Here is a 24,410-nt window from a genome sequence, read left to right as displayed (position 1 = left end):
AGGCTGGGAGAAGACTGGAGGGTGTTTACGTACATTTATGCCATGATGGTAAAAAAAGGACCCTAAAATAATATCCATTGTGTTAAGAAACATTTACTCTGCAAGATAAAGACAGTTAGGCTTGTATTCACCTCCTGAAAGAATAAATTAACACAGTGATGCGGTGCTTTATGTGACTCACTGTGGTCAGTTAAGATCCCATGGCACTTATTGCAAAGAGGAGGGGGTCCCCCAGTGTCCTAGCTACATTCCCAACCTGGCTCATTCAATCTGGCCCTCCAATCATCTCCCGGTATAATTGACTTTTTCATTCATTCTCTCACTGTGCACATCATGGTGTGTGGTGGGTTCTGGTGCATGGCTACCCCTTCACGTTAAAGTGCTTTGGGGTCTTGACACATAAATGCAAGTTGTTGTTGGATGTGGTCATGTCAGAAGGTTGCGCTGGAAATCTGCATAGGCCCTATCATTTGCTACCCTCTAGTGGCCAACACGGTGCACCTCAAATATGCTGAAAATGTTGGGTAAAGGAATAATCCATTTCTCTTTGCATATTATTTTAAATTGCTTACAAGCACAACATCTTTTTTTTATTCTTCACCTTGTGTTGAGCCAGGCCCTGATATAACAGGTCCAATAATCTGACAGCAGCATGTAAATGGAGCCACATTGTAAATCCTCTGCTGCATATCTCCAAACTATATCCTAATGAATGACAGAAAAAAAATAACTAAATAAAAAAAAAAGTTTTTGTGTTGACCTATTAGCATGGGCACGAACCTGTTAGCAAAATTCAGGTTCGTCTGGTTCACCCAGGCAAGACCTAGATATAATATTCCTAAAAACATCTATGGAGAATACCATTAATTCGCTCAGTTTTAGGACGCAACCAGTAGGGGGCTATGAGATTACAGCCCCTCTCTATCGGTTTGACACTTTACTTTTACTAATCTATGTGAAATTTAATTTAATTAAACTATATTCTTACATAATATTGAGAAAACACGGCAAGATAGAGACCCAGCCGAGAGCCCTATATTTTTGTTTTTGTCGTCAAGAAAACCTTTTTGATCTAGTGGACATTTCCTTTAACTGTCATTCGCCTTTAAGGATTGACGGGCAAACATCTTTGCTCTGGCCAAAGGATGAAGATGATGACCACATAGCTACATGCCCAAAGCTTGTCATCTAAGTGCAATATTCAATTTGTATCCATTATAACCATTTTACGTCTTAATCTGTGTATGGTGAGTGATGACGCTGGACAGTTTACATGGATGCCTTTGTTATTTTGGGCACACTCATTCATTCGAATTCGGAAATTTTGCCTTTAACTAAAGCTAAAGTTAGCTCACTACCTCGCTAGTCCGCTAAGATACCTTACAAATCACAGTTTTTAGCTACCTAGCCAACTCATGTGATCAAGTCAGGCCTCTTATTAAGGTTACCGTTGGTTGACATTTGGCTTTTAACAACATCTCCTTCAGTAGTATCATGCTCCATTAATGTTAGCAGTACTTGTAAGTTAGGAAGGATAACGGAATTAAATAGTTTTAGAGAGCAACAGACGTGTCTAGCCATCTGATACCTAACGTCAACTTAATGTTAACGGTAACGTTAGTCACCGACTGCTACCACACCGTGATTTCCGTTAGTTTAAAGTGAACAAAGCCACCTTGATACTTCTAGTTCATGCCAACACATAACGTTAAGCTGTCAGTCTTACCACAACAAATTTCACTCTTCAGAAGTGCACTGTGCCTCGTTAGCTGGACGTTGTAAAAAGCAATTTTTAGTCAACAACTTGTTTTTATTTTAGCCAGCTTGGTATGCTGTATTCGAGTTAGCAGCTACTTAGAGTTGTCGTCTCCATCAAAAGGTTACGTTTCAGGGGTCCGTTAACATGATAGCCTGGTAGAGTCACTGCCAAATGTTAGTCTGTAAATATGAGTTACGCATGCACAAACAGTAAGCTTCATACTTGTCACATATCACGTTTTTAATTTTGTTAAAATAGAATTAAGAGCATATTTGTCTCTTTCTAAAATTCCTAAAAACGACCGAATATCAACACCGTATTTTTGTATCGTTATCTTGTGACTGTCAACTTAGATTTGGCAGACGCTACCACGGAAGATGCATTATATAGTTAGCAACTATGCTTTTGAGAAACACGCCAGGTTGACCGAAGATACCACGTTTATTGGCTGTGTCTTAAATTGAGACATTTACTAAGGAAAATGATCAACAAACAAATGAAACTGTATTCATACCACTCATGTACAACTCGTCTACTTATTAATGTTCACAAGCTCATGGTCTGCTCATAAATGCAGTCCATAGTGCCTTTGTGTTACTGCAAACTTCAGCCCCAACTGCACTCATGATCTCTTCTTGTTTCCTTGGTTCTCATACAGAGTCCATAGAAGAACAATGTGCATCAGTTAAAGCCTTCCCCTCTAGGCAGTGTGAGATTGGGTCTGCCCGGGCTGAGGAATGTGTTTTTCTGGGACGGGTGAGGAAGCACTGCAGGCCCCATGAGTGCAGGAGGCTGGACCAGAGCTCAGAGATTAGCTGGGCCTCATGACCAGGACCTCAGTCCTCTTAGCCCCACGGCCAACATGGACGACTTCACCACCCGGTCCTATGGCACGGGTACGCTCGACAACCGGCCGCTCTTCGGGGAGACCTCTGCACGGGTGAGCAAGAAAGAGAGTGTTCTAGATAGATTATCTGAAAAAAAGGAGGGTAGGAAGATTGTGTGTGAAGATCTGAAAAAGAGGAGTATGTGTATGTGTGTGTGTGTGTGTGTGTGTGTGTGTGTGTCTGTGTGTGTAGTGCAGATGAAGATAAAGAAGAGAGAGAGAGAGAGTAAACATGATGATGGGGTTCAGTGAAGGAAAGAAACGGGCAGATAAAGAACGTGAAAGAAAATGGAGAGAAAGTGGAGAGTGAGTGGCTGTGAGATGTGGTGATATGGAAGTGAGAATGGGAGGGAAATATGTGTGTTCGCTGGTAGAATTGCTTCTGGGGGACGTATGCACACTGCAATGCTTATTGTTTCAATGTGTTTGTAGGATCGTTTCATTAACCTGGCCGTTGGTGGAGTCACGTCACTGGTTGTCATTGTGAGTATGCTGCGGCTTTTACGTTGCTCTTAACATTTTCAGTGGTGCGCCATATTCCATTGGTTTGTGTGAGGTCTGTTGGTGGTGGTGTTCAAGTGCATGTGTCGTGTCTATGTCTCCCAGGTCACCATCATCAGTTCCTTTATATTCCCTGCCCCACCTCCCAAAGCCCTCAACATCTTCTTTGGATTCTGCATAATCATGATCTGTTCTTCAGTGCTAGTTTTGGTAAGTGTACTCATCTGTATCCACTATCTCTCCCAGATAGTAAGGTCACCTGTAGTTTCATCACTGTAGTTACTGACTACAGAGTTACTCAGATCAGTCCAAGGGCGTAGGTTTGGTCTCAGCTTTGGTGGGGACACATCCCCAACTCCTGCTGTCACAATACCAACATTATTGTTTCAATACCAATACCAAGTGAAGAATCTCAATATCGATATTTTTGCAATGTTTTCAAATTTGATTTGGTTTTGGGGCCCCCACCACCTTTACGCCATCAGTAGGCCTAATATTGAATATTGTGTGATCATTCACATCAGTGGCAATTATAGAATTTGATTGATCCTCCACACACACACGCACACACACACACAGAAAGTGATGGTTGTCATAGGTTTCTATTTCATATTTTGGAATTCATATAAACTTTATATACTGTATATTGTTAATTATTTATAGCATTTTATGATCTGCATAATTACTAATAGCTAAACATATTTGGTAATTTGAATACATTATATTGATATTTAAATTATTACTCTACACTTGTCTTCAATATCTTCAATATATTTGTTGTGTGCAAGTCTAATTGTGTGCATGTCACTTTAAGGAGAACGTGCGCAATTAGCTTTCAGAATCACGGTTGTAGGCTAGTGGAAAATAGTTTCTCATAGTGCAAGGATATGTGGATTCAATTCATCATGTATGTTTGCTATGTCATTAGATAAAATAAATGTTCAAAAAACGAACAAGTCAAAGAAAATCTTTCTTGAATGAGATCATAAAAGGAGATACGTAAGTGTCGCGCAATGTTCATTTCTATGAGTATGGAAATGCACCATAGTTTATCTTTTATTTCTTTGCACTGTGCAGGCTACATTCACAAATACATTAGCCTACATAAACAGAATATAGGAACAGGAAAATGTCTCGGATCCATTGTTTATTGCGACTGCAAGATTGGTATCCCAATTAACAGTCAGTGACATGGTGACTTCTATTCTGTGCTATGCGACTGTCTGTGCGGCACACCTTTATTCAACATCACTCCTAACCTTGGCAGAAAGATTACAGAAGCTAGTTTTAGCTGTAACAATATCCTGGGTAATATCCTAACAGTTAATGCTATTTTCCATAGTAAAATCCGCATTTGAAAGCCTTGTCACCAGTTGCCACAGTCTGTAGTTACTTTGCCTACTTAGACTCTGCATAATGAAAAGCTTCGAATGTTCCTTTTCTTCTTTGGTGGTATAGCTGATCTACAAAGCGCAAAAAGGGGCAAAATGTGCATGCTGAAGGGCAAAGGGAATATTACAATGGTAGAAGGGGGTCACTTGCGCTTCAGCCTGGTTGGTGCTCGCGGAACAGGACTCTGAAGAAGACGCATGGGCGTCGAAACGTTAGTCAGTTTGCACAAATAAAAACACGTTCAAGCATTGAGTGCTCCGGTCCTGCTCCTTGGCTCCTGTTAGACCTTGGATCTCCCTTTTTGGAATATTACAATGTTTTACACTGGCCTTTTTTGGGTTATGTATTGGTAGACATCCCTGACAATTTAGCACACACTCACTCGCTCGATAACTTACCATACGCTTTTCTGACAGTGTCACTACAAAGTAGGCCTAGGCTATGGTTTGACGCTGTTGTGTGTGTCAGATAAACCAAAGTCCTTTTAGGCAAGTCCCTCCACTCGGCGGCCATTTGACAACGCTTTTTGGGCACTCGTCGGGCATCCATTTCGGCAGAAATGCGCGTGCGCAAGGCTTCACGACACCAATCTTGCTCCAGCGGCGAGATCACAACACATGATTGGCACGATGTCTTCACAGCACACCATATAATTTGGCTCAATGTATTCACATGTAGACGTTTTGCCGAGGAAGGGGTGGGATATGTGTAGACAACGGCCATATTGGCGTGACAAACTAGCCCCATGCATTTCTATGGAGTATTTTTTGAGTGCTGTGTCTCCACATTAGAAAGTCTCTGGATAAACCCCCTTCAGTTTCAGCAAATCAAATGACAGTGTTTCTTTTACTGTCGTCCTGGCCATCGGAATAGTCCTAATAGCACAAAGAAGTTCGCTAAAATATTGGTGGGGACAATTTTGTCATCTCCAAATTTTGATTGGGACTAGTCACTAGCGTCCCACCCTAAACCTACGCCCATGGATCAGTCATTTAAAAGATTTGGGAGACAAGACATTGTCAGCGAAGTATGTGTGTGTGGGTGTATGTTAAGTTCACCACACCTCTCAAATAACCACTATGAGGAAATAAACATATGGATAGACAGGGTTGACCAGTTATTTGACTTAAAAAAATAAATAGATCTGAAACCTTCCTTTTAGTGCATCTTGAGCATGTTGTTGACCTTGGTGCCAGACATGATGTTCATCCAGATCCATATAAAAGCACTGTCTGTGAAAGCACGGCAATTCACAGCTGACTGTCGTATGATTGGTAGAAAGGTAGCCTAAAGTTATGTTTACATCTCAATGCAGCTAATATACAGTTTGGATCAGTGGTCTCCAACACTCAAAAACTACAAGTTTTTCCCCCCTTTACTGTCTTATGCGTGCGAGCAGCGTCTATGCGCTCCGCTTCCGTTGTTGTTTAAAGATTGAATGGGAAACGGATTTGGAGCCAAAGACTAAAATTTAACGCAGCTACAATTTGTAAGGTATCACCAATATCAATTTAATGTTACAGATGTATGGCTACATACATTCTTAAAATGGTTCTGGTCTAGACTTAAATATCTATTGAAAACTTCACAATGGAGCGTGTTTTTAGAGCGTGATCTGCAGGCGACCTGTTGGCTATTTTTAGAAGGTGCGCTGGGGGCGCCTCATAGCCGTCCCGCGGGCTACCTGGTGCCCACGGGCACCGTGTTGGAGACCACTGTTGTATACTGTATCCTCTAATAAAGGAAACACATTTTAAATGGCACTGTTATCTAAAAGAAACTCTTGAAGAAGAGTTAAAGGGAAACTTGGCAGGATTAGCTATCCCCCTCTGCTGGAGAAGTTGTGCATTATACTATTTGGAAAAAGGTAACGAACGATGAAGCACGTGGATTTGTTTACAAGCTAATGAAAGGTTAACAAAGTTAGGCAGAACAATGTGGATGTTGCAAGGTAAGAAACACGATGAAAGTCACCATTTTCACCGGAACAGATCATTTAACCATCCAAATTATTTCTAAAAGGGTTTATTAAGTTGAAATAGTTGCCAAGTCCCCTTTAATTGTGAGCTTAACTTGACCTAAAAAGATTATTGGGATGAAACTGCAAATCCTTTCCATTTACATAACCTGTGCAACCAATTCAACCAATATCAAAATGACAATAAAACGCTTCTTGTGCACAGAAAGCATTTGTAAAATTGGAACTGGATGTCTTATTTCTCCCACAGATATTCTGGTATCGCCAGGGAGACTTGGAGCCCAAGTTCCGGAACCTCATCTACTACTGCATCTGCTCAATCATCCTCCTGTGCCTCTGTGCCAATTTGTACTTTCACGACGTTGGCAGATGAAAACTACTTACATTGCCTTAAACCAAGCTGCACTGAGAGAAAAGATGTCTGAATGGCTGCCCTGCATGGCTTTATTTTTCAAATGAAAAATCAAATGAAAAATCAAACAATCAAGCATAGACAAACTGCTATATGGTCAAATGTCTTGTTAATAATGAGTGGTGAAGAATGTATGACTTATCCTTAGTTTGGCACTTTGAAACCTCAGGAGTATAAATATTCAAGCTTAGAGATCCAAATAGAAAGACTGTCCCACAGGTCATAGTTTGTCTGTTTAGGAAGGCATTCCAAGTGTTTCAGAACCGATCCAAGCAATTCACAATAAGCTGTATCAGATAACTGCTGGGACAATCAATGAGTGGGACCACTGCTGCTAAGACTAGAAAGTAGAGAGCCATTACTTTTAACTTTGTGTATATTCAAATATATAATTATGTATAATGTATAATAATGTATATAATAATATGTAATTTTCTAGCAAACTAAATGTGAGACGTGTTCACCTTAGAGACACAGAAAATACAGCAATATAATGTGGAAATAAAGATAACTTAATATAATTTCCCCTGATTGTCCTTAGTTATGACCGCCCTCTGCTGGTCAAAGAGTGGAATTGGTGTTGTGAAGCATGAGATCTACCCGGGAATGGACTTCGTGACCAAGACTTTCGAATACTTCTAGTTTGTGAGTGTCCAGACACAGACGAGTCCATTCAGCTGACCTGTTCTTGAATTAGTAGCCTATTGTATAGCTTTTAGAAATCCAACAGATCAGATCGGAATAATGTGATAGAATAGGCTAGTTAGTGACAGAATAATATGATTATTAGGCTAATCTATAACCTAAGTGTAGCCAATTAGCCTAGTATGATACACCTAGGACACTTTATTTTTTTTATATACGCTATATACCGGTATTTAACATTTGTGTTAAACCATGAGAATCAAATGTATGTTTTAGAGTAGTCTACTTAATTTCTCATGGGTTTGTTGGAGATCACGAGTCGCCCTTCATCAGTCATTTTGCCTATAGCCAAGTAAAATATTTTAAACATAAGTCTGCTTATCTAACATGAAAGCTTTTTTTGGTTTTGTTTATCATGCCACATAGGGTACCTACACACGATCGTGTCGCGCTTGCCCGGACTATAATGACGTCACGCGCGTCTGTCAGCAGCCGGTGGTAGTGCTCCGTTTGGCTTAAACCCTTTCCTAGGCAAACCAAGGGGACAGACGCACCTCACATTCAGTGATAACTGGACTACGCTGGATGAAAACATTGCCGCCATTAGGCTATATGAGGTCTTTACATGTTGCGTTAAACTAGTCGTTTTCACAGAATGGAGCACCAAAGGACGCACCGTGCTCAATTTAAAGCGTTTTACGTAATCTCTCCGACCGCCTGGATTCGAAGCGCTCTCATCCTCTGCGCGCTCCCGTCAGTGGCCGTGTCGAAGGACCTACCTCAATGCAAGGAGGTGAGCGCTAGCACTTGCTACACAGTGACAATGTATTTTTGACTCTCTATAACAGAAAATCTCTCTCTTATGGACAAAGAATAAGCCACCCTCACTAGCCTATCTGTACGTTTCTGCCTGAGACATAAAGTAGCCTACTGAAGGCATGTGAATGCGCGGTCCTGTGACCGACTAGCTTACTACACAACATGGTAGATAATTCACGGACGATGATTTTGGTAAACACAATGGCTGAGAGACAGTGAGATGGGAGGCAAAGCTAAAAATCACTTTGGTTCTTAAATAGGCTACTGAATGGTGCCCAACTCACACAGTTATCGTGGGGTAGGCCTAAGTTAGTAGTACATGTTGGCTGTCATAATGTACATTTAGAATAGCTGTCTTGGTAAATCATGAAATAAAAAGACTATCCACACACGTGAATTGGGGAACATTAAAATATTTCCTTCATCAGGTTTTACATCTTTAATACACACTCCATAAGAGGATTAGTCTATCAGTATTATAGTTTCCAAGCTAGGTATGTTAGCAGCCTCTTGATAACTGTATGACAGGTGCGCGTAAACAGGGGTAGCCTAGGTTGTTCTTCTGATTAGGGAGCACCGATGGACGCAACAAAGTTAGAAAAAAAAAAAAAAACAGTGGTGCAGATGTAAATGGTTGCACAAATTGGTCACAAATTGGTACTACTCAGTGTCAGATATGACCTGCGTAACAGTAGGCAGGTTAGATTGTGAGAGTGCAGATAATAACATGATATTCAAATATTAGTTAGTTGACCCACTGTGTTGATTTTTCTCTTTTCAACATTCACTCTATGCCGTTAGTATGCCACTATAACCCTGGTCAATGCCCTTTCCTCCTTATTTGATTTAGTTAGTCTAAGAAATGACTAACATTAGTATAAAAAAGTTACTATAAAAAAGTATAGTGTTATAATAGAACCAGAGTGGAGTTGGTCTGGTAAAAAATATTGCTTCCTTTGCAGGGTGACTTAGAGACAGTTGTGGGTTGCTTGAACATTCATGATCCCCTCTTTTGCATTAGTGACAAGTATGAGATTGTTTTGTAGTTCAGTGGCAAATTCAGCACAACAAATAGCTGGCTTGACTTGACATGGTGTGGCAATTACACACGTGTCCTGCACATTCCTTTTGTGAATGGGACAAAGCAAAGGCTATTGTTAGTTCCATCCATGCTGTCTCCATCATCATTGATTTCACAACCTGATCCCCAGGTTGAGTTTTGCGAAATATATTCTTTGGTGTCAGATGACCCATTACCATTCATTGTTTGCATGGAGCAAAAACCAAAGTCAGTAAACCAAGAGGCTGTAAGCTATGTGTTATTCAGATGGCTTTTGGCAAACAAACTAAATTCCTGCTTTTTTGTAGTGGGCTATGCAATAGAAAGCTAGTAATAGACAAGTTTGCCTGTGGTTTTTTAAGGGCTGTTTTTCCCCCTGCAAGTTCAGTTACAGCTATGCCTCAAACAGAGGGGCCAAGCTAAAAATAGTCTGTTCTGAAACTAATTTTGTAGCATCCACTTCAGTATAGTGCATTAGGAAAATTAGCATGGAGGAGGATGTGGAAGGCTAAAAATAAACATACATTTCCATAAAACATGGCAAACAATCCTTTCATCTCCCAGGTGTGCAAATCTGGTGTCTTGAGAGCTGTGTCTCTCTGACAAACCAAAAGTTAATATAAATCATAAGTAAACAGTGTTGATTACTGTCTTGATTACAAATGGTGGTACATGTTTGTTCTCAGCCCATGATGTTTTTAATCAAGGCCCATGTGATAATAAAGCATCAACTAATACACATATTAAACATGCTTCTTCTCTCCCTGTCTCTTTTACACTGGCTCTGCCTTCTTTGTTTGACAGGATTTTGCTAGAATAGCTTGAATTTCACCATGCAATCACACAAAATGAAAAGTTAAACGGTATTTGCTTCGTTAATGACTGTTTAAATAATAGGGAATTGTCGTTATGTAGTTTTCTGGTAAGACAACAGAACCATGAAAATATAGACAAACAGTTGATTAGCATGAATATTTCAGTATTCACTCTTGTTAAGGTAGATCTAAATCTTTGTTAAATCTTTGTGAACATGAACATTATTTGGTCCAACCACCAGTAGGAGCATATGGAGTGAAAACAAGAGTTTCTTTAATTAGTAAGTTGTTTTGGAGAATTGTGCGGACCTTACAGCTCTTATAAATAAAGTATTTTCTCACTAGAATATGACAACCTGTGATACTGTTACCCAGATTATTCCAATGCGCAGGCTTGCTTCACATTTTGTAATACTGGATGCCTTCAGTGATAGGTCAATTAAATAGTGTTGATTAAGTTGGAATACAGATACCAATTTCTCTACTGGTATGTGTTGTTTGGAGGGAGTTGAACAGGAGAGGCTGCTGTGATTTGGCTTGAAACCTGCATGACTAGTTCAGTTCCCTGGAAGTGGGATGAATGCTGGAGCTTTTGAGAACAGTGTGATTCATAATAGAGTGACTAGCCTTATTATATGGCTGACCAGTGTGATGTTGGATGTTCAGGGTTCCCACGGGTCATGGAATTTCTGGAATATCATGGAATTTTGGAAAGTCTATTAACATTTACTTGCCAAAATACATTAATACAAATATTTCCACAGAGATCTGGTGTATATCTGAAGTCATTGGTCGTGTGGCAGTCGTCGCCTACTGGTTAGGGCTTCAGGTTTGTAACAGGAGGGTTGCCGGTTCGATCCCCGACCTGTAGGAACGGCTTAAGTGCCCTTGAGCAAGACACCTAACCCCTCACTGCACCCCGACTGCCGCTGTAGCAAGGCAGCTCACTGCTCCGGGTTAGTGTGTGCTTCACCTCACTGTGTGTTCACTGTGTGCTCTGTGTGTTCACTAATTTACGGATGGAATAAATGCAGAGACCAAATTCCTTGTATACGCATTACGCAAGTATACTGATTTACGATATATTGTACCATTCATTACATAGTAAGTGATGGAAATATTTTTTTTGTCAGGGAAAAGTCATGTAATTTTACATTTGATTTAGAGTGGGAACCCTGAATATTATTTTGGCCCATGTTGTATAGGCCACCTATCTCTAGTATGTACAGAACAACAGAGGATAATTATTACACATATCTTACCTTTTGTCAACCTCTCTAAAAACAAAGGGTGTAATATATGTGTGAGTAAATATGTAGATCTGTACTTGTGTGTGTGTGTGTGTGTGTGTGTGTGAATGCCAGTACCGGTTGTCCAGTACAGATGATAGGAGCTGGTTCCTGTTTTGGACTGAACTGCTTGGCATGCTGGCAGTGTTATCAGCTTCCTGCTGGACGCCGTTTTTCCTTCCCTATGTCATACCCAGACCCTGGAGCTGTGAAAGATGGAGTGGCCGACTGTGGAATAATGTGCTAACTGATTATGCTTCAGCTTAAAATCTTGCGTTAAGATTTATACACTGAGCACCACAGCATTTTATGTTATTAAATATCTACTGAAGTGGAGCAGTCGAGCAAACGGAGAGCATTGTGAATTCATGTTTTAATTTGTCTTTTATGTCATGAATCACCATCTTAACACATGCAGATGTGATTTTCTGTCACCACTATGTTTGGACACGTTTGCATTTATGAACACCCAATTCAACACCGCAGACTTTTTCCACGGACTTAAAGGGCAGCAATGAATTTCATTATCCTTGGCTGAGCTGGCGTCATTCGGAGAGCTGAGGCGTCAACACACGCACAGCAGCAATCACAAACTGCGTCGATGGAAAGGAGAGATCCTGTTTTATCTGGCCTCAATGGGTGAAGTGTTGTATGACCCTGTAAAACCTCAGTCAGGCCATCTCAGTGGTATCACACTGAGTATGGTGAGATGTCCACTTTGCACATGTGCCACACAGTTCTGGTTTCTTAAAGGGTATTAGCCAATTTTTTTATCCATTGTTTGAAATGTCAGTTTTGAAATGTCATTTAATCCAAGAAACACCATTATTGCTTTTGTATAGGCCAAATTTGCATGACAAGTCACAGCATTGTTTGTCTGGGAGCCACAGTGAGTTTGCCGTTACGCACTGCTAGCATACAGGAGAGGTCCAGGTGGGTTTGACACACTTGGAGCGCTGGTAATCGGTCTGAGAGGCAAATGATCTCAAAGTGGCGTGAGTGCCTTAGACTTGGCCCATCAGCTCTGGCCTCTGGTTTGAAACCTTGACAAGAATCCGAGCTGATCTCTGGAGGGTCTGCAGAGGACGGAGGAGAGAGGGAGCGCATCGGCCACAGACATGCTTGGTATCTGGAGGGACCTCAGACGTGACACAGGGCTGCAGGGGCCATGGATAGTCCGTTTAGGCTGCAAACTGACCTTCAGCAGGGACTGTGACATACATGCGTGGGTGTACTCAATCACATAAGAATGCAAACACACAAGCTCCTAAACACATATAGGCAAAGCTCAATTTTATTGTTGATTTAGTTCATACCACGGTCAGTGAAACAGCTTTCATTGTTGAAGTGCTCAGATAAGTTAATTGTACCTGCTGGTACACAGTGATCTGTGTTGTCACAATAATGTGTGGCTGATTTTGCATTTATTTAGTAGCATAGTTACTGAATTGGAAGTTGACCTAGGAAGTCCTGGGAAGGTCTCTAAACTAAGGTGATGAAAACTGCTTTAGCGTGGGAGGGAGACTCCAGTGAACCCATTTAACTGTAGTCTGTTTAGCCAGCCCCCTTTCCTGTTGTCATGGTGTTGGCATGGTATTAGAATGGCTTTTTGACTGGAGGGGAAAAGGTGTGGCCTCAGAGATAAACCACAGAGGGAGAGATGTGTGACTCAGCTAAAACACACACACACTCCACTGTATTTACCCTTTGTTTCTCTCTCTCTCTCTCTCTCTCTCTCTCTATTTCACACACATGCACAGTTGCTTACCTCCCTGCAAAACATGCTCTTGGCTTAGTAGATGCATATCTTTATTTTGTAGTCGCTAAGGTCACTATTTTGACCAAAGACTGAAACAGTGATGTAAACACGGTCAGTTAGTAGGGCTGTGCAAATCAGATGCATCACTTGAGGCTGAAAAAATATATGGTTTGACCTGTCAACAGAAACCACTGACAAACTGTCTGATGGCCAGTCAGTGTAATGGCCAGGACAATGATCCTTAAAGCAAAGTGATTTTTTCACTCGTATATTTAGCTTGTTTTCCCTTGGGGTTGTATTTATGGCTTACATACGTTTGCTGGGGATGAGTGTGTGATAATGCCTCTCATTCTCTTTCTTGCAGACGGACTACTACTTTGAGTACACAGAGTGTGACAGCACGGGGTCACGCTGGAGAGTAGCCATCCCACAGACCCAGGGGGAATGCACTGGGTTACCCGACCCCGTCAGAGGCACAGACTGCAGTAAGTGTGTGTGTGTGTGTGTGTGTGTGTGTGTGTGTGTGTGTGTATTCATCAATGTGCAAATTTTTCTGACATTTCATGTATGTGTGTATATGCTTCTCCTTAAATGTTACGGAGTGAACCTTTGTAAATCTGGGGACATTTTTGTGAAGATAAGACTTTGTGTGTCTTTTTGCATCTCATAAGAGTGTATGTTTGTATTTGTAAGTGTGTATGAGATGAGGAAGACATGTAACATGTGAAAGTGAAGGACAAAGATGAATAGAAATGACTGGAAGTTTTTTTTATTTAAAAAAAAAAAACTATTTCAAAAGTTCCTATTTCTAAATTTCTAAAGTTCCTGCTGTGTCAGATGCTACATGTGTATGGGTCCATTTGTAGTTATCCCTCCCCTGCCTGTGTGTGTGTGTGTGTGTGTGTGCATGTGTGTGTGCATGCGTGTTTATGCCCTGGGCATCCACCAGCATATGCTCTTTCTGTGGGTGGTTTCCCTATTGTCTTGTTTTCACCCTTTGTCTTATCAGCGATGAGGAATTTTTCCTACCCTCTTAAGCTGACAGTTAAATCAGCACGGTAGCCCTTTCTCCCAGCTGCCCTGACACTCATTTCCTCATACCAGCCCATTGCATGCTCTCAGCTTCCGGGTTTAGAGCCCTCAGAGGCGCCTATCTCCACAGTACTGGGTTGTAGCCAGTGGTGCCGCGGATTAGAAGCAGACACTTGTCACTGCACAGGCGTTATCAGGGCAGTAGTGCAAAGCACTCTAGGTTTCCTCTCATGGGGCTGCCTTGGATTGACCTGGGGTGCCTCACACTCAAGGGTCCCTAAAAAAGACTTTTTATCCGGTCAAAATTTCAGGCTAGTTGCAAGTATAGTGTATTTTTTAATACTGACTGAGGCTCCATCCAGCAGGTTATGCAAGGTGATGCATGGTTGAGGGAGTTTCGCAAGAAAGGCAGAAAGACAATATCAGATGCATAATGCATGCCGGTGTTATTTGTTTTTAGTTTCCTCATAGCTGAAGATGAGAACTTGCTACGGTTTTCAGTGGAATGCTCAGCTTGAGATTTGTTGCATAACCAGCATAGCGAGGTCACACTGTGTCAGGGTGTCCGTGCCATGTCTTCATTCACTGCTGTCAATATTGTATGCCTAATGCAAAATATCCTGCACACAAACAGCCCAAAGTGGATCTAAAGGACATTCTTCAAGCCATTTAAGTAGTGACAATGGCCACACTTTGCATGTGTACCGGTAGTTAAAATGAATAAAACAAATAAATCAAGCAGACATGATTTAATATCCGCACTAATGCACAGCTTGTCATTTTTATTTAAAATATGTTAATGGACATATCATCCTGCCAGGCGATACAGAAGACTAAATGAACATGATCATAGGCATAGAGTGCTTTGGGGTCTTCTGGCTCAAGGAGCCATTAGAATACATTGTGGCGCATACAGCTAACACGGGCGAGAAACGCTTCCCTACATCCTTATTAACAGGAAGTCCAGATTAGAGGTCTGTTCCCTAGGTTACGGAGAGGAGGCTGGTCATTGATTGGCTCTAAGGCCGTTCAGGGGGGCATCTCAGGATGGTTACCATGACAAAGTTAACAAGCAATATTAGCATGATATCTCTATCTGGCTTGTGCAGGCGGCTGGTCCTTCCCCTCCTCCACTCCCTGCTTTCATTTACACTCACTCCTTCTAACTCTCTCTCTTTTTGTCTCTCTCTCTCTGTCTGTTTGTCTCTCTCTCTCTCTCTCTTGCAGTCTTCCTGTGACCATATGCCAGCCATTACTGTTTTAATGCTTTTTCCGATGCGATTTATGTGGTTGAGTTTATCTCCCTTACAGTAACTAGCTCATGTAAATGGCTAATTTATCTGTATTACGCATATGGGTCTGTGTCTGGCTCTGTATTTAGTTGTCCTCGTGCAAGCTGCTGATAAGTCTGATTTGTCCACAGGCCTGTACAGTTGTATTATAATGGTGGACACATAAACAAATTCAGAGTAGCACTCACAGATGGTGGTCGTCTCATCATCTCACTCTCAGTGCTACTCTCTGGGGTGTGCGCATGTATACGTGTGTGTGTGTGTGTGTGTGTGTTTGTGTGAGTGTGATTGTGTGTGTGTTTTTTCTGGGATGTTAAAGAGAGTGGTTCTGTCGTGGATATGTTTGGTTGTTCCTAAGTGACCAACACGCAGCCAGCACCCCGGTTTATTCACCCATTTAACAATGCATTGTTGTTGTGCTGTTTGCCAGAGTGGGGCTGTTCATGTGAGGATGTGTTGTTTGTTCATGTGAGTGTGTGTGCATGTGTGTGTGTGTGTGTATGCATGTGTGTTTGTGTGCGCGTGTGTTTGTGTGTGTTGGGTGAGTGTTTGTGTGAGTGAGCAGGGGCAGCAGGTGGACTGTGGCCCCTGCGGAGATGAAAAGACAGTCTGCATCAGGGAGGGAGGGAGGGAGGGAGCGAGAGAGAGAGAGAGAGAGAGAGAGAGAGAGAGAGAGCTCAGGCGTGAACATGTGCAATGAACAATAATTTTCTTTTTAAAAGCCCAACATTTCAATTTCTCGGTGATGATGAGAGATATATTTTTATGCCTGTGGTGTTGTGTGCTTGTAAACAAATACAAAAATATGATTGACGAACGGATTGAAATAGCTCAGTGTACCAGATAATTAAAACGTCTCCTTAATTGATATCATCATTACATAAAACCATTAAATGTTCATAGGATAAATGCAAATAGGACTACAAGCTCTTTTGTTGATATTAGAATTATAGAATATATATAACTGTATTTTTTAAAATCTTTTTTGCTTTATCTGTTATCTTTGTGCTTTTAGTTATGTAAAGCACCTTACCTTTCCTTGCCTAATGAATGTTTATAATATAATGTGGTTAACTGCCCCAGTAGCACTGCTAATTCTTCACCTCAGGTATGAGGAGATATGCATTTGCTTTGATTTGATGGTCACAGAAAGAGTTAGCCAGTTCACCATCTCTACCACTGTTAGTTATCACTGTAGGGTCTTAGAAATCCCTCTGCTTTGTGCTTTGTAGTTCTCTGCCTCTCAATCTAGTGTGCATGCTGCTGTCCTGTCTTCTGTCTGTTGAAATGACCACAGGCCTGGCCTGTCGTGCCTCCGTGTCAAGCTCATCTGTCCTCTTCTCCTCTCTTGCCCTTTCGCAGCTTTCTCGTGTGAAGCGGGGGAGTTTCTGGAGATGTCAGCGCAGGAGTGCACGCAGTGCGCCGCTGGAACCTACTCCCTCGGTAGTGGCGTCCGATTCGACGAGTTCGACGACATCCCCTCCGGCTTCACAAGCGTAGCCACCTACTTAGACAGTGGGAACCATGCGGAAGATGAGCTCACCTGCAACGGGTGAGTGACAGGAGGGCAACAGGATGGAAAATAGAATAGTGACATGGGTGAATAGAATGGAAATAGAACAGTTATATAGTAAATAAAACGGAAATAGAATAGTGACATGGGTGAATAGAATGGAAATAGAACAGTGATAGGAGGCAAATAGAATGGAAAATAGAACAGTGACAGTAAATAGAACGGAAATAGAACAGTGATAGGAGGCAAATAGAATGGAAAATAGAACAGTGACATAGTAAATAGAACGGAAATAGAACAGTGATAGGAGGCAAATAGAATGGAAAATAGAAGAGTGACAGTGATAAAGAGAATGGAAAATTGTACAGTGGCAGGGTGTAAACAAAATAGAAAATAGAACAATGATGGGAGGTACATAGAATGTAAAATAGAACAGTTCCATTGGTAAATAGAATGGAAAATAGAATATAGTGAGTTAAAAAGAGAAAAAAAATGAACAAGGTAGAGGTGAGTGACTAGATGAGCTTAGATGAACATCTTTGTCTCAGAAGGATGCACCTGCACATGTAGAATAGAGGCGTGGGTAATACTGGTCAGTCTCAGAGGGATGCACCTGCACATGTAGAATAGAGGCGTGGGTAATACTGGTCAGTCTCAGAGGGATGCACCTGCACATGTAGAATAGAGGCGTGGGTAATACTGGTCAGTCTCAGAGGGATGCACCTGCACATGTAGAATAGAGGCGTGGGTAATACTGGTCAGTCTGTAGGCTGGTTGACATTAGCCTCTGACCTTTGACCTTTCTGTAAATGTGGCCATCTGTTTTGGACACAGGAGGTCAGCTGTTTGCATTCATTACACACACACACACACACACACACACACACACACACACACACACACACACACACACACACACACAGTACAAACACAACACATCTCTGTCTCTCTCTCTCTCTCTCTCTCTCTCAATTCAATTGAGCTTTATTAGCATGACAAAAATACAGTTTGTATTGCCAAAGCATATATGTACATAGTAGTGTGTAAAGAAAGAAATCTCTCTCTCTCTCTCTCTTTCTCTCTTTCTCTCTCTCTCACACACACTCACAACACACAAAATGCACAAAATTAACTTAATGCACTCTTAGACAAGATAGATCTAGATCATTGTTTTACAGATTGACCTTTCAGTTTGGTGTGTAATTTGAGGAGGTTACTAACTGGCAGGTAATTCGAACTCCCTGGGCAAAACTGAAAGTCATATTTTGTTGAGTAGTGCCTGTAGACACAGGTTCAGTCTGATGGCTGACTCTGTGCTTGTGGAAGCAAAGACATTGTAGAAGCAAATACATTGAATTATCAACAAATAAAAGTTCTCAAAAACCAAAAAAGTATCTGTAAGAAAATCACATTTCAATTGAGAATTCACATTGATTTTGCAATGGGAGCGTGCAAAAGAGCTTAGGGCATTCAAATGTAGGAAAAAGAGGGTGAAGAAAAGCTCCCTGTTGAGAACAAATATTCTGTCCCGTCAGTTCAGCCTTACTTTGAAAGAGAAAGAGAAATAGAGAGAGGGAGAGATAGGGAGAGAGAGAGAGAGTTAGGGAGAGAGAGAGATGAGAGAGAAAGAGAGAGGGCTTCGGTGTGGATCCCACCTCCCACTGCGTCCCTTGTGCCTGATCTGGCTCCAGCATCACTTCAAACTGGGCCAGCTTGGCTAAAGAAAGACTCCCCCTGGCAGACCGATCACGCTGGGTCCAGTAGGGAGACAAGTCTGGACAGAGGCAACTACAAAAAGAGTGTAGAAGACATCGCCACTGGCCAGTGCAGTCATCCCCCAATAGCAGTAAATGTGAATGTTAGGATTGAAAGCTGAAGCCCCATACCGGTCATTACTTTTAACAGAACTCTGTATCTGCCATATGCGTGATATATGCGTGACACTACAGACTGTGCAGACATCTTGCACTTTTGTATTACAGACTAAGTTTGTGTGTATCTCTTTGTGTGTATCTGTTTGTGTGATTTTATGTTCTGTTTACGTGTTCTTTTCAGCTCCTCTTGGGTTGCCCAAGGCAACCATCTGGAGTCCAACCGGGATGAGTGCACGGTGTCTCTGATCTACGCCGTGCACCTGAAGAAGCAGGGCTCTGTCACCTTTGAGTACCAATACGTGGACAAGAACCTCTTCTTCGAGTTTTTTGTGAGTCTCTTCGTATTCTTTATAATTGCTATATGGCTGATCTTCTCTTCTCTAATGTCCTGTTTTTTTCTCAAGTAAATTGATGATAAATGTAATGTTCTGGCCCCTATTCTTCTGTTTTCTGTTGCATGCTTCTCTTCTCTTCTCTTCTCTTCTCTTCTCTTCTCTTCTCTTCTCTTCTCTTCTCTTCTCTTCTCTTATCTTCTCTTCTCTTCTCTTCTCTTCTCTTCTCTTCTCTTTTCCTCTCTTCTCTTCTCATCGGTTTTCTCTCATATCAGAGAAACATGAATGCGTCTGTTTGAAAAGGCTTTGCTCTGAGGCTCTCGGCTGATGTAAAATGGATGCTGTTTCTCTGGATTAATTCAGTAGAGTGCTGAGCATCAAACAAGGCTGTCATACTAATTAATGATGGGTGACCATGTCTGGGAACCGGTGTGGTCTGTTACATAAGCTAATCAGTAAAGCAATCGATCTTTCTCCTGACACATGACTATGAAGTTGGTTGCGCAGATAAGTGATGTGTTTGTTAGGAAATTGTATGAGCTGCGCCATTTTAACTGTTTGGAGTGTGCTCTTCTGTGTAGATTCAGAATGACCAATGCCAAGAAATGGATCAGACATCGGATAAGAAATGGATCAAAAAGACCGCTAATGGAGAGTGGGGAACACACACAGTGAGTGGTATTTAAATTAACAACAGACGACATATATGCACAGACATTTACACGGAATCATGTCACCAAACCATGCAACAAATAACCATAAAGTCACACATGTAAATACATTCACGCGCACACACTTACTATGCATGCCATGCACATATCTACACAAGCACACACCAATGCAATGTTCAGGACTGAGCCTGGGTGGTAGATAGAGCTTCTTTAGATCAAACCAGATCAGCAATGAGTTATTGCATGATGAAACTATACCTCTGGAATGTGCTCACATTGTTGTGGCCTCTGGACGTGTGCATAGACATCTTGTGAGCCTTGACGGAAATTCTGTTGACAAGGTTGGCAACTGGGACTTCCCCTTCCTCTTGTACCTCGGTCTAAATTGAGGGTGAGTGTTGACCACTGATGATTGAACACTGAAGTGTGTCCTGAATGCACACCTGTGTTTGTGTTTGGGTGCTGTGCCCGTGCCACAGGTAAACCTCAAATCAGGTGCCAATGTCCTCTACTGGAGAACCACGGGCATCATGGTGGGTGCCAAGGTGGTGAAGCCTGTTTTGCTGAAGAATATTCAGATTGAGGGTAAGCCAACAACCATCAAGTAATAGCATTAATAACCAAGTAGCAATGAAAACATTAAACAGCAGTGCAAAGCCAAGACAGTACATCTTTGTTGACTTATACCAGATATCACTGTTATGTACTAAACAATTATTGAGGGATAAATGTAGCTCTCAAATCTCAAATCTTAAAGCAGTGACGTCCAACAGTATGTGTATTTCTATTGATAAATTAGGGTCATTTTTTAAATAATTTCCTGTCATCTCAAGGCCCCCCTGTGCAGCTGCCCAAGGCCCCATGGGGGTCCTGGCCTCCCTTTTGAGAACCACTGTCTTAAAGCACCTTGTAGGCTTGCAAATTAAGTCATCAATTCTTCTTTTGTGAAGCTCACAATGTTCAATGTCATATTGTAGTTTATGGATTTCTTTCATTTTCTCTCTTTAAGCTTGTCTGTATCTCCTCATCCAACCTCCTCTTCCCTGTCAAAGCCTTTTATTCGCTAAGGCTTTCTCTTCATCCCCTGTCTGTTTCTTTATCTGTCTTGGTTCTCCTCCTCCTCTCTCTCTTTCTCACATAATCTTCTATCTCTCACTCTCTCTCTCCACCTCGGTGTCTCTCAGGAGTGGCCTACACGTCCGAGTGTTTCCCGTGTAAGCCGGGCACGTTCAGTCACGAGCCCGGTTCGTCCTCCTGCGAGCCCTGCCCCAGAGACACCTACTCGGGCCGGGGGGCCAGCTCCTGCACGTCCTGCAACCAGGACTCACACTACTCCTGTAAGCACACACACGCACGCATGCACGCACACACACACACACACACACACACACACACACACACATACACACACACACACACACACACACACACACACACACACACACACACACACACACACACACACACACACACACACACATACACATATGCACACGTATGGAGAACTTTCAAGGCCACAGACACGTAACACAGAATATCTCAGAATTTTGAACATTTTGTCAGACACATGTAGGCTGCTCACTCACTTAAACACAAGCACACACGATGCTTCTATTGATGATGGTTATTTACTCTGGCTTACTGTTTACTGACACAAATCATTACTCAGTCACTCACTCAGTCACTCAGGCACTCACTCACTCACTCACTCACTCACTCACTCACTCACTCTCTTTTTTCTGTCTTTCTCTCTCTCTCTCTCTCTCACACACACACACACACACACACACACACACACACACACACTCTCTTTCTCTCTCTCTCTCTCTTTCACTCTTCCTCTCTCACACACGCTGTCCCGCCCCCAGTCTAGTCTATTCCAGGTGGAAAGACAGGTGGAGGATTCTGCAGAGATTTAAGCCTGTGCAGTTCTGTTAGATTGGGGTTATTTTGGGTAATATCCTCATCTGTGTCTAATTGGTTCTGTTGTGGTGTTTGAGGCTCCTTGCAGTGGGCTCTGCGCAGCACTGCAGCATTCTGCTGTATCAGGGACGAATGAAAGCAGATCTCTCTCATGCTGCCCTACTTAACTAAACATCAGCAGAAAGTCCCCCTCCCCATATACTCTTCTTTTAGCTGAACTGAACTCACTCCTCTCTCTCTCTCTCTCTCTCTCTCTAAAATACACACACACACACACACACACACACACACACACACACACACACACACACACTCTGTCTCTCTCTCTCTCTCACACACACACACACACACACCTCCCTATGTTGTTCTCTCTCTTTGCTATTTTGGCTATGTGCAAAACCATAGGCTGCCCTTTAAAAAAGAAACACTTGAAGATTTAAGATTACTCATGTTGTAAGACATCAGTATCATGTATTAATGGATGGTGTGTGTATGTGTGTGTGTGTGTGTGTGTGTGTGTGTGTGTGTGTGTGTGTGTGTTTCTGTTTCAGCGGAGGGCTCAGCATTTTGTAAGGCCAAGCCTCCCTGCTCACAGAAGGACTACTTTCAGATCCACACCCCATGTGACAGCGAGGGCAAGGTGTGTGAGACGCCCAGGTCTCATTTACACACTCCTACCTGTCACAGTAACATTACAGTTTAATGTTGCAATTCATTTATCATTTCAGTTTACTACAATGTTGTTTGACACCATCATAGACATTTTTCCACAATCACAAATTGAACAATATTTGGAAAAGCCATGCACTTACAGTATATATAAAAGCCTCTCAATGTTTTAATGATTTAACATGTGGCTTAGACATTTTTTGTTGGCAATGCAAACACATTTCTCACATATTTGCTGTCAGGTACTCAAGAGGGTGTTCTTAACATTGTGCTCCTGTGTTGTTTTTATTGACATTTTTGTCTAGACTCAAATCATCTACAAGTGGATCGAGCCCAAGATCTGCCTGGATGATGTGAAGGGTGCAGTGACACTGCCCCCTTCAGGCGAACGCAAGCCCTGCCCGCCCTGCAACCCTGGTTTCTATAACAACGACACAGCCACCTGCTCACCCTGTCCCCAGGGAACGTATTCTGAAGGGAGCAAAGGTGACCTCCAGCAAGCCATTGCTTAATTAAGGCTCAACACCTGATTTGTGTTTTTTTTCCACATTCACTACATTTAGACAACAAAAAATAATTGTCCTGTTGTAGTTACACCGATGTCTTAGTGCTGCTCCTGCTTCACATGAAAAGTACATAGTCAATCTCATGATGAAACACAGTATGTTGTAGTAGTTAGTTATGTGGGGATCACATTAGCCAGCGGCAAGCGGCAGGTTTCCTATAGCGTAACGATAGCGTTGAACAAGCTGAGCGTTGAACTTGGTTCAACTTTCAAACCGCAACGCAAGCATCAGTTAAGGCAAACCGTTTGTGTTACCATAGGAACGAGATAGAACTTATTATGGTCTGAGCATTGCGTTAAGGGCCTATCACATTGTACAATGTACACGGTATGTTCTGCGCCGCTAAATTACTCTTGGTTGAGGTAATATCCCAAAGATTTTTGTTGTGCTTGCCGCCGGGCCCAGCGCAAAATACCAATGACTTACAGCGCACCACGGTTAAAGTTCAACATGATTGAACTTTGACTAAGGCGCGCGCAAGAGCGGCGAAGCGGCAAAATGCTGCTTGCACTGTGGTCTGCTCATCGCAGCGGCAGACCAGTTCTTGCGTGCGCAAGCCATTGACAATAATGCATTTCATAGCGCATACCGCGTGTAATGTGATAGGCCCTTTACGCCTGCTGCTGCCGCTTGCCGCTGGCTAATGTGATCCCCGCCTTTTTATCCTATACTTTATGTTTCAAATATTTCAGGTTGACATTCTTCTGTTCTGTATTTGATATCATAATTATATTTACAAAGTGACTAAGAGCCTACCCAGATGCTCCACCTACTGAATCAATACCTCAGAGACCAATGCCTACAGAGCACCCAAAGTCAAATGATATCATAAGTAAACATGGTCCTGATTATAAAGTGTTCATCTGACTAGATGTGATGTAACATGCTGTAACACTTACAGCTATATGACTCTGTCCTTTATTGCATCAATTGTCCTCTCCTCTGTTTCTTTATCCTTTTTTGGCTCATTCTTTCTTTTCTCTCCTTCATCCTTCCATCCTTCCTGTCCCGTCCCTCCTCGTTCTCCTCCTTTGCCTGCAGAGTGTCAGTCGTGTCCAGCTGGCACGGAGCCGGTCCTGGGTTACGAGTACAAGTGGTGGAATGTGCTGCCCGCCAACATGAAGACCTCCTGCTTCAACGTGGGCAACAACAAGTGCGACGGCATGAACGGTGAGGAAGGCTGCAGTGGCGCAGTGTGGGGGCTAGAGGGCGGCGTTGACTTA

At 42.2% G+C, this 24,410-nt stretch overlaps 2 protein-coding genes across 3 annotated transcripts in view; both read left to right on the top strand.

Moving 5' to 3' along the window:
- The first annotated feature begins 1,154 nt into the window (after positions 1-1,154).
- On the top strand, positions 1,155-6,978 carry tmem243a (transmembrane protein 243, mitochondrial a). Its single transcript, XM_076300168.1, has 5 exons — positions 1,155-1,247; positions 2,418-2,699; positions 3,078-3,128; positions 3,252-3,356; positions 6,767-6,978. The coding sequence occupies exons 2-5, from the start codon at positions 2,538-2,540 to the stop codon at positions 6,887-6,889; spliced, it is 441 nt and encodes a 146-aa protein (XP_076156283.1). The 5' UTR covers positions 1,155-1,247; positions 2,418-2,537; the 3' UTR covers positions 6,890-6,978.
- Positions 6,979-8,071: 1,093 nt separating this feature from the next.
- elapor2a (endosome-lysosome associated apoptosis and autophagy regulator family member 2a) overlaps positions 8,072-24,410 on the top strand; it is a 30,419-nt gene continuing 14,080 nt past the window's right edge. The window contains exons 1-10 of one of the 2 annotated variants that reach the window (XM_076263310.1): positions 8,072-8,366; positions 13,680-13,800; positions 17,002-17,191; positions 19,208-19,355; positions 19,940-20,029; positions 20,509-20,614; positions 21,214-21,366; positions 22,504-22,592; positions 22,927-23,107; positions 24,229-24,357. In XM_076263310.1, the coding sequence (XP_076119425.1) occupies positions 8,229-8,366; positions 13,680-13,800; positions 17,002-17,191; positions 19,208-19,355; positions 19,940-20,029; positions 20,509-20,614; positions 21,214-21,366; positions 22,504-22,592; positions 22,927-23,107; positions 24,229-24,357 (1,345 nt within the window). In that variant the 5' untranslated portion in view covers positions 8,072-8,228. The remainder of the gene's footprint in view (positions 8,367-13,679; positions 13,801-17,001; positions 17,192-19,207; positions 19,356-19,939; positions 20,030-20,508; positions 20,615-21,213; positions 21,367-22,503; positions 22,593-22,926; positions 23,108-24,228; positions 24,358-24,410) is intronic. The other variant, XM_076263304.1, reaches the window with a different exon arrangement.

This window comes from Alosa pseudoharengus, unplaced genomic scaffold, assembly GCF_046254945.1.
Source record: "Alosa pseudoharengus isolate Yale_2024_CS ecotype anadromous, Long Island Sound unplaced genomic scaffold, YU_APseudo_1.1 YU_APseudo_1.1_scf_10, whole genome shotgun sequence".
Taxonomy (NCBI): domain Eukaryota; kingdom Metazoa; phylum Chordata; class Actinopteri; order Clupeiformes; family Clupeidae; genus Alosa; species Alosa pseudoharengus.
The sequence above is the reverse complement of the archived record's forward strand: the minus strand, read 5'-3'. Positions and strand labels throughout refer to the sequence as shown.

Excerpts from the sequence above, each read along its gene's own strand:
- tmem243a (XM_076300168.1), top strand. The coding sequence starts at position 2,538 with ATGAGTGCAGGAGGCTGGACCAGAGCTCAGAGATTAGCTGGGCCTCAT. Across the intron at positions 2,700-3,077 it reads TCGGGGAGACCTCTGCACGG|GATCGTTTCATTAACCTGGC; the intron begins GTGAGCAAGAAA and ends ATGTGTTTGTAG. Across the intron at positions 3,357-6,766 it reads GTTCTTCAGTGCTAGTTTTG|ATATTCTGGTATCGCCAGGG; the intron begins GTAAGTGTACTC and ends TTTCTCCCACAG.